Source organism: Thermobia domestica, chromosome 14 (assembly GCF_964235325.1).
Source record: "Thermobia domestica chromosome 14, izTheDome1.hap1.1, whole genome shotgun sequence".
NCBI classification, from domain to species: domain Eukaryota; kingdom Metazoa; phylum Arthropoda; class Insecta; order Zygentoma; family Lepismatidae; genus Thermobia; species Thermobia domestica.
The window spans coordinates 76242889-76257380 of NC_137467.1; the positions used below are offsets into that span (position 1 = coordinate 76242889).

The window sequence follows — 14492 nt, forward strand, 5'->3', positions numbered from 1 at the left end:
TAGTAAAGTGGTAGTATGAATTATTCTGAGGTAAAAGATAAAGCCTTTATAAACGTGTGTGTACTGTCTATTTCTTAATAGCTATTTGAAAAGGATACTGCTAAGAAAAGAAACAATGAACTAGTATCACATAAAATAGTCATTCGTTAAGTTTATAATATTATAGTGCACCTTTTCCTATTTTCTGATAAGTAGTTTTTCATGCCTGCTTCGGGGTTCTCACTCCCTAACCACACACGCATTATATATATATATATATATATATATTATAGTTTCATTTAGATAACTTGTATGTATTTATAGGGCTACACAAACAAAAGTGAAACTGTCATAGTAGCGTCACTTCATTAGATAGAGAGCTTTGGTAACTGTTGACAGTGTTAATGTACTATTTTCATTTAGTAAATAAAGTTCGTCCCAGCATGCCTGGCAGGTGGTTACTCGCTTTGTGGTGACATAAGTTAATCGGGTTATAATTTATCATTGTATGAAATGTACATGTGAATTGGCATTGGTTATTCAATACAGTATTCAGATTGTGTAGTTTCTGTGTATAAGGATGTTGCAAAATGTGCTTCGGCGCGTCTTCTGGGAAGTCTTCAGTCATACATTGTACAGCTCTGACTCATCTTGCGTATACAATGTCTCCAGGTAATTGAAAGAAGCTTCCTAAGGTCGGGTTCGCAAACGAGGATGAGATCTGTGATCTCTTACAAAATAGTCCTGCAAGGAACCACAGTCGTTCGTCACTCAGGATATTCACCATGATAAAGTTGGAACACTTGCTTGAACCGGCAGAGCAGATATGTAACTTTTTTCTTCATATTTGTTCATGTATTTCAGTAAGCAGTTACAGAAACTGATCAAAGTCTTTCTTACTTGGACAACTTTCATACAGTGGTGTACAAAATTAAGAGGACAAAAGGAAAGCTGGTTATTCTACCGCAATCCAAATAGTACACAGCGAAAGAAACATGTTGACACCAATAAAATATACAAGCAAAACAACGAATCAAAGGAAATCTTGTCTTTGTTGCAAAATGTGAGTTCATGCGCACTAACACTTACATTCCACGTTATAGAACCTACGCTTAATAAGGGGTAGAATGATCCCGTGCTCTATACATGCTCCACAACCATTGTCTGTACTCCAAATACGATTAATGATTAGACCTATGGACCACACAGCCATTCTTCACCAAGAGCCACTTTTAGCTCTCGTAGCTCTCTGGGAGGGGAACGACGATCTGCTGTTCGTCTGTCTAAGCACCCCACTCGTAGTTAGGTCTGAAGATATGGCTGACTCTGTCATCCTAGCATTATTACCTTTCAACATTTCTCCGACTCTGGCATAGATATTGGATACTTGAATTAATTCTCGCTGTTTGTTTTTATAAAAATTATCAAAAACAGCTTATATTAGTGTCGAATCCTTAGTTTTCGGAGTCTCTGAGATGAACAATGACACACCCGATGGCGTTTAAATTCAAATTCAGCTCATTACTACTTTTGAGGGGAGGGGGTGATGATATGTAAAAATAATTGAAAATAGCCGATACAAGTGTTGATTCTATAGGTTTCGTGATCCCTAAGTTAGTTGGAAATTTTCGATACCCTGTAAGTCCAAGTTCAGTCCCCAGTGGGGGTAAGACTTCCTAGCGTTCTGTCCCACGCAAACTGTTTATCCACCACAAAGCTTACTTGACGAGTACTGGGATCGAACCAGGGTTCGCACGTGGCGGAAGTGAGAGCTCTACCACTAAGCCAGCACAGCCGTATTATCGTCATCCTTCCCCTCTGGTCTAGTGGCTAGCTCTCGTGCCGTTGGTGCGTGAAGTACCGGGTTGAACGCAATATATGGTTCGAATTCCACCTTAGACTGTAGACTTAAGTCTCGTTATAGCGTTGGTGCTGAAAGTGGTGCTAAACTCCAATCATTCAATGCGTATAATTTCTGTCCATTTCACTCCTGGAGTTTGTATTCTCCTTCGCAGTAAGAAATATTCCAAGACGTATCACCTGTTACAGCCTGTTACACCTATTACTGTTTTAATCAGTGTTGTACAAACTTTTCCTTGGTTGACCATTTAATGCTTTTTGTTTGATATGTAAAAAGTAAATGACTGGCCCATACGGGACAAGTCTAATGGGCTTCATTCACACACTTCAATTTGGGTACCTTCTTCATGCTGGAGATGGTATGGTCAGAACTATGCTGCGACCGTCCTTACCCAGGGTGCCCTATGTACTCATTTTACAGACTAGGTGAACCTTAAAGAAGTCGCATTGTGACGAGGGTTTGATGAAAAAAAATTCCGTCTCCACCAGGGATCGAACCTGAGACGCCGTGCAGACTACGTTACAGCTGCCCTTCATATCACTTGACATAAGGCTATATGTTTCTAAAGGAGAGAAAAGAACTAGTATATATTTGAAATTAACACTAAATACTGAGCTCTCATCGCTCATCTAGTGGCCAGTTCTAGTATGTCTTTGGTGAACGTGTTCGTGGTTCGATTTCTGGTGGGAGAACACAAATTTAATTTCACAATTATTCAATTCATTAGCCATCCAACTCCTTTAGTCTAAAGGGTATAACGTGGGACGCTAAACTAACTTTTATTTTTATTTATTTATTTTTTTCAACACAAACTGCAATTTGAATATTTAGCATCAGTTATATCTATTATTTTTTAATAGGTATCTTACCAGTAAGTTTGTGAGTTTGTAGGTACAAAAAATACACAATTTCTCAGAAAATGTTTTAGAAACCTGAAGTGACATAGAAGCTTCTCAGCTGCGGCAAGTGACCTGCCAATAAAGGCAGAATACCCATGATGATGATGATGATGATGATGACATTTACTTCTAAACCCATATACCTGCAAGCTTTTAATAATATCTCTGCATTTCTTTCTATTGTTCTGTTATCCCCTGTTGAATTTACATCATCAGCATATGCCATAACCTGGTGAATACCGTTCAACTCTAGTCCCTGGTTGCTATCTTTGATTTTCCTTATAGCGTATTCCAGAACAAAGTTGAATAATAATGCTGACAACGCATCTTCTTTACTTTTGGGATTCATTTAAACATATTTTAATTAATTTAATTGGCTTTCTCGGTATTCCAAGTTCTGTAGCTTCTCTCCTAACCGAGTCGTAAGCCTATCTAAAATCAGTACACACGAAAAATTATTTCAATTAACCACAACGAGATTTTGTACGTAAAAAGACATACATTATAAAATGAACTCAAGGACTTTTTTGTAGTGAGGAATGGTTTTATTACATACTAGAGGGAACCACTCAATTGTAGGTATCTCAATTTCTAATATTTAATGAACATAATTTCAATCTTGCGCTGTTGATCATACACAGTTTTTTTTTTTTTTTTTTTTTTTTTTTCAAAAACTTAGTTTCATTTTATTCTGTTATGGAACATAACAATAAAAATAATGTTTAAGTAATTCTTCTAACTTCTGAAGTAACTGTTCGTGACTGGATCCTAGAACGAAGCGAAGTAGTATACAAGAATGGATTCCTAGACAAAACGCAATAGCGGCTGTAAGGTGAATGAATTTTTTATTCTCCATTATGTTGAACTTTAATAAAATACTCAATGAAGTTCGTTCAGTTTGTTTCGGGCTGTGAAAAATTATTGAAATTTAAGGATGAATTAGAAAAATTATGCTTATGTGCAAACTGCAGGAAGTTTATGGTAAATGCCGAAAAGAAAAATCAAGTGTAAATGGTTAGGGATTCACATGTTCTCCTAATAAACCAAACCACTTGGCCTAACGGGCCGATTTGTGGGCTTGAGCCGCTTCACGCCATCTGTTAGCGACTGGTGGAACTACGACCAGTCATAGCGAGGAACGCGTGGTCAGTACGCCGCGTCGCCCTATCGCTAAGCTAGACCTAGTGGCCGTCACATCTTTTATTCACGTGACTCCCCAGCTTACCTCATGACGCTGGGTGGACGCCGAAAATTGGGGAAGCTCCGGCCGGGAATCAAACCCAGGACCACGCAGACATTAATCCAACACTAACCACTAGGCTATGGTGTCCCCATGTCCCCCTAATAGATTTCGATTAAGATAAATGCTAGGAAGTAGGAATGTTAGTAAGTAGCTGATATTTACCGTATTTATTTATTTTTTTTTATTTATTTATTTATTTATTTATTTGGTTAGTTTTGTTCTATTTTTAATATAATTTATCAGTTCCTTATCCAAGATCAATTAGATATTGTATAAGAATTCATTTATTTTTTTTTAATTTTCTATGCAGGTGCTCGAATGTTATATCGTCTAGATCCAAAGAAACAAGATACCGCTATTAAAATGGCAACTACTTTAGACAAGGATACTAAAGAGGTCAATTTGCAGGTAAGTTCATTTTCATATAACTTTCCAGTTCTTTACTTTACCTATATATATTTGTTGAAAGATTATGTTTGAGGTATTAGCCAAAAGTTAGTGTACAACCATACTTAAAAAAAAAAAAAAAAAAAAAAAAAAAAAAAAAAAAAAAAAAAAAACCTAGCCACTGATTTCTCTCTTTAAAAAGCTCTGCATTCGTATCCACAATTGAAATGAATTCAAACAAAAGCGAATCTGTTTTGGTTAATTAAGATTAGAACCAAAGTATCAGAATTTAGAACTGGATCGCCAGTATTCTTTGAACAAAACTACATTCCCTTTATTGCACGTGATTTCGATTCGATTCTCGATCCGGGACTCAGAATTTCCATCGTTAAACTTGAGACAATTGGAGATTTATTATAATTAAGAAATATCAATCTGCAGCCTAGAAAGCCAAAAGTAATTGCGTTCGGAGCCAATGTATCATCCAGTATAATGGCCGCCCATAGTCATTGGTTGGTCTTAATGCTAAAAATTTTATGAAGAGAAAGACTGTGTGAGTATTTTACTACGAACTGGAAGCAGTGACAACATTATACTGCAGCATTATTCATATTTTATAAATTGAGAAAATAACTGATTTTATGTCACACCAGTTCCTCTAAGTGCTAATTTAATTATATACATTCAATTCTTGAGTATACTTTTTCTATAGCAGCACTATTTCATTACGCTACTGGACAAGCAGTATACCTGAACTTCGAATTTGTTTTTCTTTGTGCGCAGACTTGTTCAGTATAAAACATATAAATCGAGGGCACCAAATTAATTTTTAACATGTACATGTTTTCTATAATTACAAATGCATATTTATGTATTACCCGAGATTCCTAAAAATTGTAAAATATTGACCCTTGGTGCTTTGACTTTGGTGTTGTAAACTACTTCGACAGGTGTCAGCGTTCCCCGTGTACAGTTTCCCGCCACGACCAGAAATCCTTTGCACTTCAGCACAGTCAGAACGGCTTTTGTGGCTTGTCTGACGATAGAAAATGGATCGAACTCTGTTGATCTCATATACGTAGAGCCACCTCTCGTTCTGGGTACACACGCATTCCATTTGTTCTCCAGCGAGGTGTGTTTCGTATAGTTTTCTGGCGTTTGTGATACTTTCTTCGATGTAGCGCTCTGTGAGGTGGTGTCCATGCGCTTTCAATGCGATGTTCTTCGGGATACAGTGTGTTTTGAGATTCCGTGTCGTATGGCCTAACTTCTCTGCGTTGTAGGATTGCCGTGTGTCACTGTTGTTATAATAGCAAGCATTGCATTGGAGATTCGAGCGAGGACTGTATTTTTCTCACAATTTCCGGCCGATCACATACTGCAGAGGCCTGTTGGGCATCGTCGGATGATGAGACTCACACCAGTTTTGCTGATGATTAACGCCCCGTTGTTTGTACCGTTCCACTTGCTGAGCGGCGGAAAGTATGTTTATCTCGACTGTACAATTGTATATAAAAAATATAGTCAGTTACACCCGGAATTTAATTACCATAGAAGATATTTTGAAAAGTTTAAACTTTAGTAATTGAATGTATAACTTTTCACTGAAGAATTGTAGTTCTGGTTAAGCTATTATAAAAACCAGACGCTTAACCTGTATATATAATAAGCACCTTATTTTATCCATCCTTACGCTTTTGATTATTTTCAGAGCTTTGTGTTGAAAACCGAACACTTGTTTGAATAAATGTGTTGTATTACCTTTTTATTATTACAGTATTATTATTACATTCGGTAAACACATGCTGTCTGTATAAACTCAGGTCTCGAAATGTTCCCAATACGATCATGGATGAATCCAAAGGGAGAGTTCGGGAGAAAATTCTCATCGGCCGTTTTTGTACATTTATTTTAGAATCCAAGGAGAAGATAACCTTTCACCATAAAATAGCGGTTTTCATTGTGTGTTAGCCTGCGTGATCTAATAGAAAGTCTTAAAGAGTTAAATATAGTAGCCAAGTAAAAATAATCCTTTCACTAGAAAAAGAAGAAGAAAATAATACGCAGACTACAACTATATGAAAGCACAATCTAAGCTAGGCATATAGAGTAAAATACCTTAAAAGGAAGTTGCAGTAGTATACAATTTGGAAGTAACTTGAACACTGTAAATTTCACATCTTTCTTAAAATATTTAAGTTTACGCTTAAAGGTTGACATGGTTCCGCATAGCATAGTTGCAGACGCTTTTGCCTTTGGTGTGAGCGGTCCCATGTTCAATCCCCAGTGGAGACACTCGGTCGAAAAGGGGTAAAAGCCGTTTCAGTTCATCTACCCTGACTGAGATTTTTCCTTGATTCTCCTTATTCATACCAGGCAAATTCCTAGATGATGCCTGACATGAATATCCCAGGCCACTTCCTTCCATCCCTATTTCTTTCTTCTTTCCTCACTTCCGGTGTAGTGTAAACTCTGAGGGACGCCATCCGTCTTATGTAACGGGCTTAAAAAGGCCATAGATGCTGATAGTGCCCAAAAGTTGAGTATCTTTGGAAATAAGATCGTGCTAACAGACCGACCCTTTAGTGATGAGTGTCTCGGAGAAGTTCACCTCTTCTAGTTGTTGTACTATCTCTAAATTTTCGTAGCTGGTCTGAAATGGTGCATTTTAAAATATTGTGGCTCCATCTAATTTATATAGACTCATAATATTAACTATAGCAATTACACACTACTGAGATATATTTAAAGAGTTTGTACATTAATGGTTCGTATTCAAACCTGATCTGTGTGTCTACGGAGATTTTTTTTATTATTCTCAATAAGCCTTTTACTTATTAACTTTGTTCCTTCTTTTCAAAGCTGTAACATTAGAAAATAATTAATTTGTATGCGATTTTATTCTAAAGTACATAAAATATTGTGTGTTGTGTGTATAGGTATTTGGAGAGACATGTATTGTTTCATAAAGTACTGATGGTTATTTTATTATAAAATGTATTTTCTGTTCTCCGCAGAATTGCACGAAGGTGCTACAGGCTCTCAGGAATGGAGATTTTGGTTCATGTCCAAATCAGATTGCTGACTATCAATCCCGGTGTCATAGGAAGTTTCCGTACGCTCTGGCCTTCCGCCCACAGTCTCAAGTAACCAATCACGTTGATGGAAAGGAGAATTGTGTCAACTGATGTTCAGCCGTGCTCAATAGTGCCCCAAGGAGGGAAGACATTTACTCCCTTGCCTAATCATTTGTACCAGTGTATAAAAAATGCACATAAAAACGAATTCCTATGTGGGAAGTTCAAAATTTCATGTGTACAATGGATACGTGAGTGTAGAAAATAAGCGTCGAGGGGGAAAAATAAAACAAATGCTAGTGGAAGTGGCTCTACTTGTTTGTGAACACTTCCAATAAGTTCGTTTTACATAGAAAGGGTGCCTGTGTGTGGCTTGTGACAAAAGAAAAAAAATGTACGTGACAAGACGTTATGACATCAATTTGTTATTTGAAGAATTTACTACTTCCTCGCTTTTGAATGACAGAGAGCTGTGGGAAGTGCAGGACAGCTGGCGTTGTGTGCAAAACCGTCTTCGTTGCGTGATAGAAGTACCATTAAAGTTGTTCAGATAGACAAGACATACAGGGAGAGAAAGAGAGAGAGAGAGAGAGAGCGAGAGCGAGTGGGTAATGTTTTTTTTTTTTCATCCCCATCGTTGTCATTGAATCATCATCATCATCAGTTACGTGCTTCAGATGAAAACTTGTGCCTATGTGCTCAAACGGCAACAGTCAAGAGGAATACATTAAAGGCACGCGCGCATTGAACGGGACAAAAATATATATGTGATGCAAGATGTTGAAGACTGATGTTTTCTTATTCATCTCTGCATCAATGGGGTGAAGCAATTCAATCCGTAGTGAAGATGAGGTAATCAAAACAATCTTCAGCCACTTACTTGCTTGTAGATGTAAGTGGTTAAAATAATACCAATAATAATTTGAATGAGAGTGGGGTTCAATTATTTATTGCATTTTTAAAAGCATAAATAGACGAACGATTTCTTTCTTTTTTAATGAAAAAAAAAATGAACTTCATAGTAGTTTTCATCGAGTAATAAAATTACTTCCAATTGAATATTTGAAACATTTTTTGTCTTTTTTTGTTAAATAAACAAAAATATTTATATATAGACATACACACAAAAGAAACAGACTGGTAATCTAGAGTATGCAGTTTCTTCCACAATTAAAGAACGGGGGAAAATACAATGTGTAAACGTATTTTGTAAGACTTTGCTGCTTGTCAATTTTTTTATTCTTTTGTAATTAATATACGTAAGTATTCTCTTTACTTATGGGTTTACCCTTGTGAGATCTGAGAATGTTAATGGAATATTATTTCCTGTGGAAATGTTTACTGTCGTGGTTACCTGACAGACACATTTTGTTATGGCACTGGAAACAAACGAAAAGCAAACAACTGAAATTAAATGAGCGTCTATCATTCATTCCTCATTGTTGCGATTCATTTAAGGTTTCTTAACAAAATTGTTTTCTTCGTACACTATGCATTACAGTTTCTGAACCATCTGCTTGACAACTTATGTATGAATTTAAAAAAAAGAAAAAACGCAGTTCTAGGTAGAATATCCTTTTTAAAAATCCTTGTATATGAAAACCAATTTGATATGTGCTCTGTCACAATATCTATAAAGGAAAGAAAAGTACTTATATAGGGGTACTTGTTGCTTCCTAAGTTAACATATGGAATAAGGTATTACCTGATTTTGTCTCAGGGTACATTTTTCTTCACTGTTACGTATATTAATGTGTATAAGTACTGATATCTGTATAATATATATATAAATATATATGTGCACAGCTGTATGCTGGACTGCCGTGATGTATTCATGCTACTTCCTTTGAGGAAGTTCTCGCCATCAATGAAGAAATAAAATTGTTATCTCGAGAAATGTTAGTGGAAACTAAAGTTTTCTTTTTACCCACTTGAAAAAGAGACTTTTTTTTTTTTTTTTTTTTTTTAATATTTCTATAGGAAAAATATTTATTGGTTTTCCTGTATGTATATTTAAAAATACTTTCTATAGATGACCCCTTTTTCGTAATCAGTTTTTGTCAAGCAAAGTTAGTTGTGATAAGTTCAGATTATTAGGTTTTGCTTCACCCCATTTCTTTTATTTTTGTCAGGTGGTTTATCATTGAAGCTGTAACATTTATGAAATGCAAATTCATTTTACATCATTATTGTTAATATTTTCATTACATCACCAAAGCATTGTGGTTTCATAGGTTCTTATGCTGTGGAAGAAAAATAAACAAGGAAGTCTAGACTTGAAATTCATCAAAACATAAAGCCATTTCAATATTTTTACCCTTCAAAGTAATATTAATTTATACCATTGTTTTTTCTCGGTTTTGGCGTCCAAATAATACAAGAAACATAAATCGAACTTATTTAAATGCAAGTGTCGTTGAGGTAAAATGTGTCTTGAGGTAATTTAGAACTTCCAAATACGTTTCTAGCTCAATGAATGTCTTTATCGTTACCAGTGTTGTTATACGGAAAGAATTACACAAAACAATAAAAAAGAAATAATGGGCAAAAATAGTAATATCAATAGCATATATGCTGATATATGCTATAGGATACATTATTTAAATAGAACGTTTTACATTTTGTCACAGGTTAGATAATTCACATACACAATTTCAGTATGCGCTGCCACTTTCTCTGGAACATTGTAAAATAGCTGAACTAGACACGTTGGGTTCGTCCCTTCTGTGGTACTATCCTAGAAAAAGTAGTAACACTTTAGACCTGGAACTCTAATAATAATTATATATATTCCTCACATCGAAATAAGAAAAAAAAAAAAGTTCATATGAACCTGTGCTCAAAAGTGGGTAATTTCGTAGTTATAGCGTGCCGAAAATGCAAAAAAAGTGAACTATAAAAGTCCATAGATTCACTACTATGGGACTTATCGTAGTCAAGTCAAGACATTATTGAGGAAGTGGTATGTGAACTATCCAAATATTCATGTTTAAGAATGCCCCAGTACTTGCACACCAATTTTTACAGATGTAGGTGGAGAGTGATCAAGCAATCCCAAAGAGCCTCTCGAAAAATGATTGTGCAAATACCGGAAGTTCTGAAAGATGGATATTGGGGTAGCTCACACACTAGTTTCTCAGTGATGTCTTGATGCGATAACGATCTGTCCTATAAGTAGTGGAACTATGGACCTTTAAAGTTCATTTTTCATGTTTTCGGCATCCTATAACTACGGAACTATGCACTTCCGACCACAGATCCATATGAACTTTTTTTCTTAGTTTGATGTAAGGAATCTTTTTCTGAAAATATTGTAACAATCTTTTTGTGATGCCCTTATATATATATTTTAATTTTACTTTAAAACGTAAACTAATGTGCAATACACGATTTCTTCATGAAAGAAAAATATTGTGTCTACAGTTCCCGAGGATTAAGGTGTTACTGATTTTTCTAGAATAGTTCCACAAGAGGGAGAAACTAAAAAAAAAAAAAAAAAAAAAAAAAAATCCAATTTAGCACTTCTTTTGAAAAAAGTAGCAGCACACACACTGAACTGTGTAACTGAATCACCTAAATTGAAATACAGAAACACAAAATATTGAAATATAAAATAAGAAGCTATACAGGATGTCCGAGAAGTCCCCGTACACTTAAGTTTTGTTATCACGAAGAATAATGTCAGTGTAATTTAAATTGTGGTATTGGTAACACTGCTTTCATGGCTACAGACAGCGCTGTCTAGTATCCATGCATTCAGGGCCACGTGGAACATCTCAGTTGTGTGAAGCCATGAGTAATGTAAGTGATTGCAGTTATACAGTTGAGGAACGATGAGTGGCATATGGTGAGCACACGAATAACCACACAGCAATCAATGGTACAAATGATGACTGCGTTTAGAGATCATTTTCTGTGATACGCAAACCTAGGGATACGGGAACTTCTCGTAACCCTGTATATCAAAAGCAATTGATTAAGGAGAAGCTAGACAACAATTTCTACATTTGGATTGTTATGTCAACTTTCCATGTCGTCGTTCCTACCATTGTTGAAAGTTATGGTTTATTGCTTGTTTTCAATCAGAAAACAACTAAACTCGTAGTACTACTTGTGACCAAAATTAAATTCGATACTCATATAGACTAGTCCGAGGGAGGGGTCGTAATTAATACTCCCTGTATTCTGAACAATACGTGGTCCATTCCCAATGGGTTTCTTTTATGTTGGTGAATTACTGTGTCCTTTACCTTGAAGAGAAGTTCCTAACAGTCACATGAGATACCACAAGAGTTTGTAGAATTGACACTCCATAAGTTAAATCCCTCCTTTAAAAAATTTACTACTTGTAATTTATGAGAAAACTGCTAGAAAATATAAAAATTAATGAAAGCATCGAGTGTAAGTAATTTATATTTACCATTTATAATAATACTCTAGTATTGACAGCATACACAGAACACCTGAAGAGCAAAAAGAAGTTAGTGAAAGTGGTATGAACAAAACTGTAAATTCGAAATAACAGAGGAGGGACGGTGGCTCAGTGGTAGAGCGCTTGCCTCTGTTACGTGAGGTCCCTAGTTCGATTCCCGGCCAAGTAAGATTGTGGTGGACAAATCGTGAGTTTTGTCGGAGTACTCCCGTCTCCCAATTTCTCATTCCACCAATTCGTCCATCATTTATTTGCTTTAATTGTTTCCTCTGGCTTCAAGGGTATAATCGTGGGGCGTTAAACTGGAAGATGTTTAATTTTCGAAATAACAGAATAAATCCTCTCTCAAAACAAACCAATTATCTGCCATGACAATACTGTATCCAGGTCCGCATTAAGATATTTTATGCCCCTGGGCCATTGAAAATTCTGCACCCCTTCCTCCTTATTTCCTTGTTTTCATTTGTTGCTGTGGATATGTCAGAACTTATCAATGATCAAACTATCACAGAACACCAATAGTAAATTAAAAGCATTAAAGTATAGGTCTAAACGATACGGCCCCATTCGCTTACATATCAGCAGCAACGGGGCGGAGCGTTCAGAACCAAATGCACAGATTTCACTGGTTGCCATTAAGCAAAGAACAGGTTAAACATAAGGTATTTGCGACAGTATTGGTTGTTCCTTTGTTTGCACGAGGTTCTAAAGTCGTGAGCTGCATTATGGAATTTACAATGATTATGTTTTGTATTGACTTATAAATATTATAATGAGAGGGAGAATTACAATATTTGTTTCAAGTTTCTCAGAGAGGGAACTTTAAAGAGCAAATAGATCAAAGATAAGTAAGGAAGGGAAACTTATTTACATGAATATAAAGTGAAACATACACAGATCTATGCTTTCTTTACCTAGCAGACGTATTGTTTGCAACCAAAAATGTGTGTTTTAGATCCTTGCACATAGGTCGAGAGCGAAAGTGACGAAATCACTTAACTCATCATTAGCTTCAGCTCCTTCTAACTCCAGTAGCGTTGTAAGGAAAAAACTCAGTCACCTGTGGTACCAACATTGGTTTAAATTTCGATTCGACTTTTCTAATATGTCTCCTTGTGCTCGTGCGTAAATGCAGATCCAACTGTATCTAAAAATAATATGTATACTGATAGTAGTAAATTGTGAAAATCATTAACGTTAATAATTTTGTATCATCTGTGTATATATTTTGATATTCACGAATTTTACTGTCATATCCCTCAGTCCTTATTCAGATTTCCATTTTCTTTGTTCAACTTGTGAATTATTTTGTTGTGCCTTGATGCTCCTAAGATCTTACTTTTGGAGTTTCTAATAGTTCTTTAATTTCAGTACCAGTATTCATCATCATTATGTTAATGTATGAATAATTTCGTAAACAACATAGAGCGTACATTGTCAGCAAATTTTTTGAAGTAAAGAGTTCTCTGTATTTATGGGTGGTTTCAAACTGAAACGTAAATCATATTTATTTAGAAAGCTTAATAACTTGGAGGGTTAACATTGAAGTAAAGTGAAAGAAGCCTATTTTATAATACACCAAGTCGAATTTCATTTTAATAATCACACTATATCGTAAAACAGATCTAATTTGTAATTTCTAAAAGGAATACAAAATAAATCAGAAAAGAGTAAAAAGGAAATAAAGATACGCGATTATTCTAAATTTAATTTTACATTGCATAGAAACGATTTCTTTTCGCGTCTCATGCAATTAGCTTGCAATAATTCAACATTAGCCGGAAGCAAACATGCAGATAGAGCAGAATAGAAAAAAAAAAACACACAACGAAACTGCAGACATAGGATGGAAACACACTGAAGAGAACGTTCTCATCACAGGCAATTGATTTGCTGAGATAGGGACGCCAGATCCTTCGAACAACGCCGAGCGAACTTACAAATAGAAGCAAGGACTTGTAATATTAAGCCTTTTTCCTCGGTATTTCAAACTCGCAACACCTCTGTGCGCGAGCTACTCCGCTTTGTGTTATTTTGTTATCCAAACATATATGAATCTGAAGAAGAAAATACCTAAAATGATAAAAGGACTATCATAGACTTTTAGGGTACTTCAGATCCTTAGAATACACCCTCGTGGTCCTCCCAAAGAGGGAAAATCATCGAAAACTTCGTCCATACCCAAAAGAAGGAAGAGATAATTGCCTAGCAATCTACGATGCTGGAGTCCAGATTCATAAGTGGTCGTCGCCCAGAGTTAATCTCCAATCAATCTAGATGCTTGATGGACTAAAAACCTTCCCACCTCATTTTTCGGACTAGTGTCACTTAACAACCTTCAGGAACTGTGTATTAGTGATGTGCTAGTGTGTGTGTTAATACAGACTACTACGAACTGGAATGGTTGGAACCAAAGCCGTAAGTAGTATTCATTTATTGGCAAATCCGAGTCAGTTGCAGTTTCTATACATACATTCTCCATCCTGCTCTCATATCTGAATGTTTCCTTGTAGGCTGTGTTGTTTCCAATCCAACACCAACCCAAAAATCTATCGGGAATTAAATTTCAAATTAGATTCGTTTTAAGAAACAAAGGCACTCGCATTAAAGCCTC

The 14492-nt window shown here is 35.8% G+C and overlaps 1 protein-coding gene across 1 annotated transcript in view; it reads left to right on the top strand.

Annotated features, from left to right (window-relative positions):
• Naa15-16 (N-alpha-acetyltransferase 15/16) overlaps nt 1-8861 on the top strand; it is a 261582-nt gene extending 252721 nt beyond the window's left edge. Inside the window, exons 16-17 of the mRNA XM_081738223.1 lie at nt 4293-4390; nt 7387-8861. Of these exons, the coding sequence (XP_081594349.1) occupies nt 4293-4390; nt 7387-7557 (269 nt within the window). The 3' untranslated portion in view covers nt 7558-8861. The remainder of the gene's footprint in view (nt 1-4292; nt 4391-7386) is intronic.
• Nucleotides 8862-14492: the final 5631 nt, after the last annotated feature.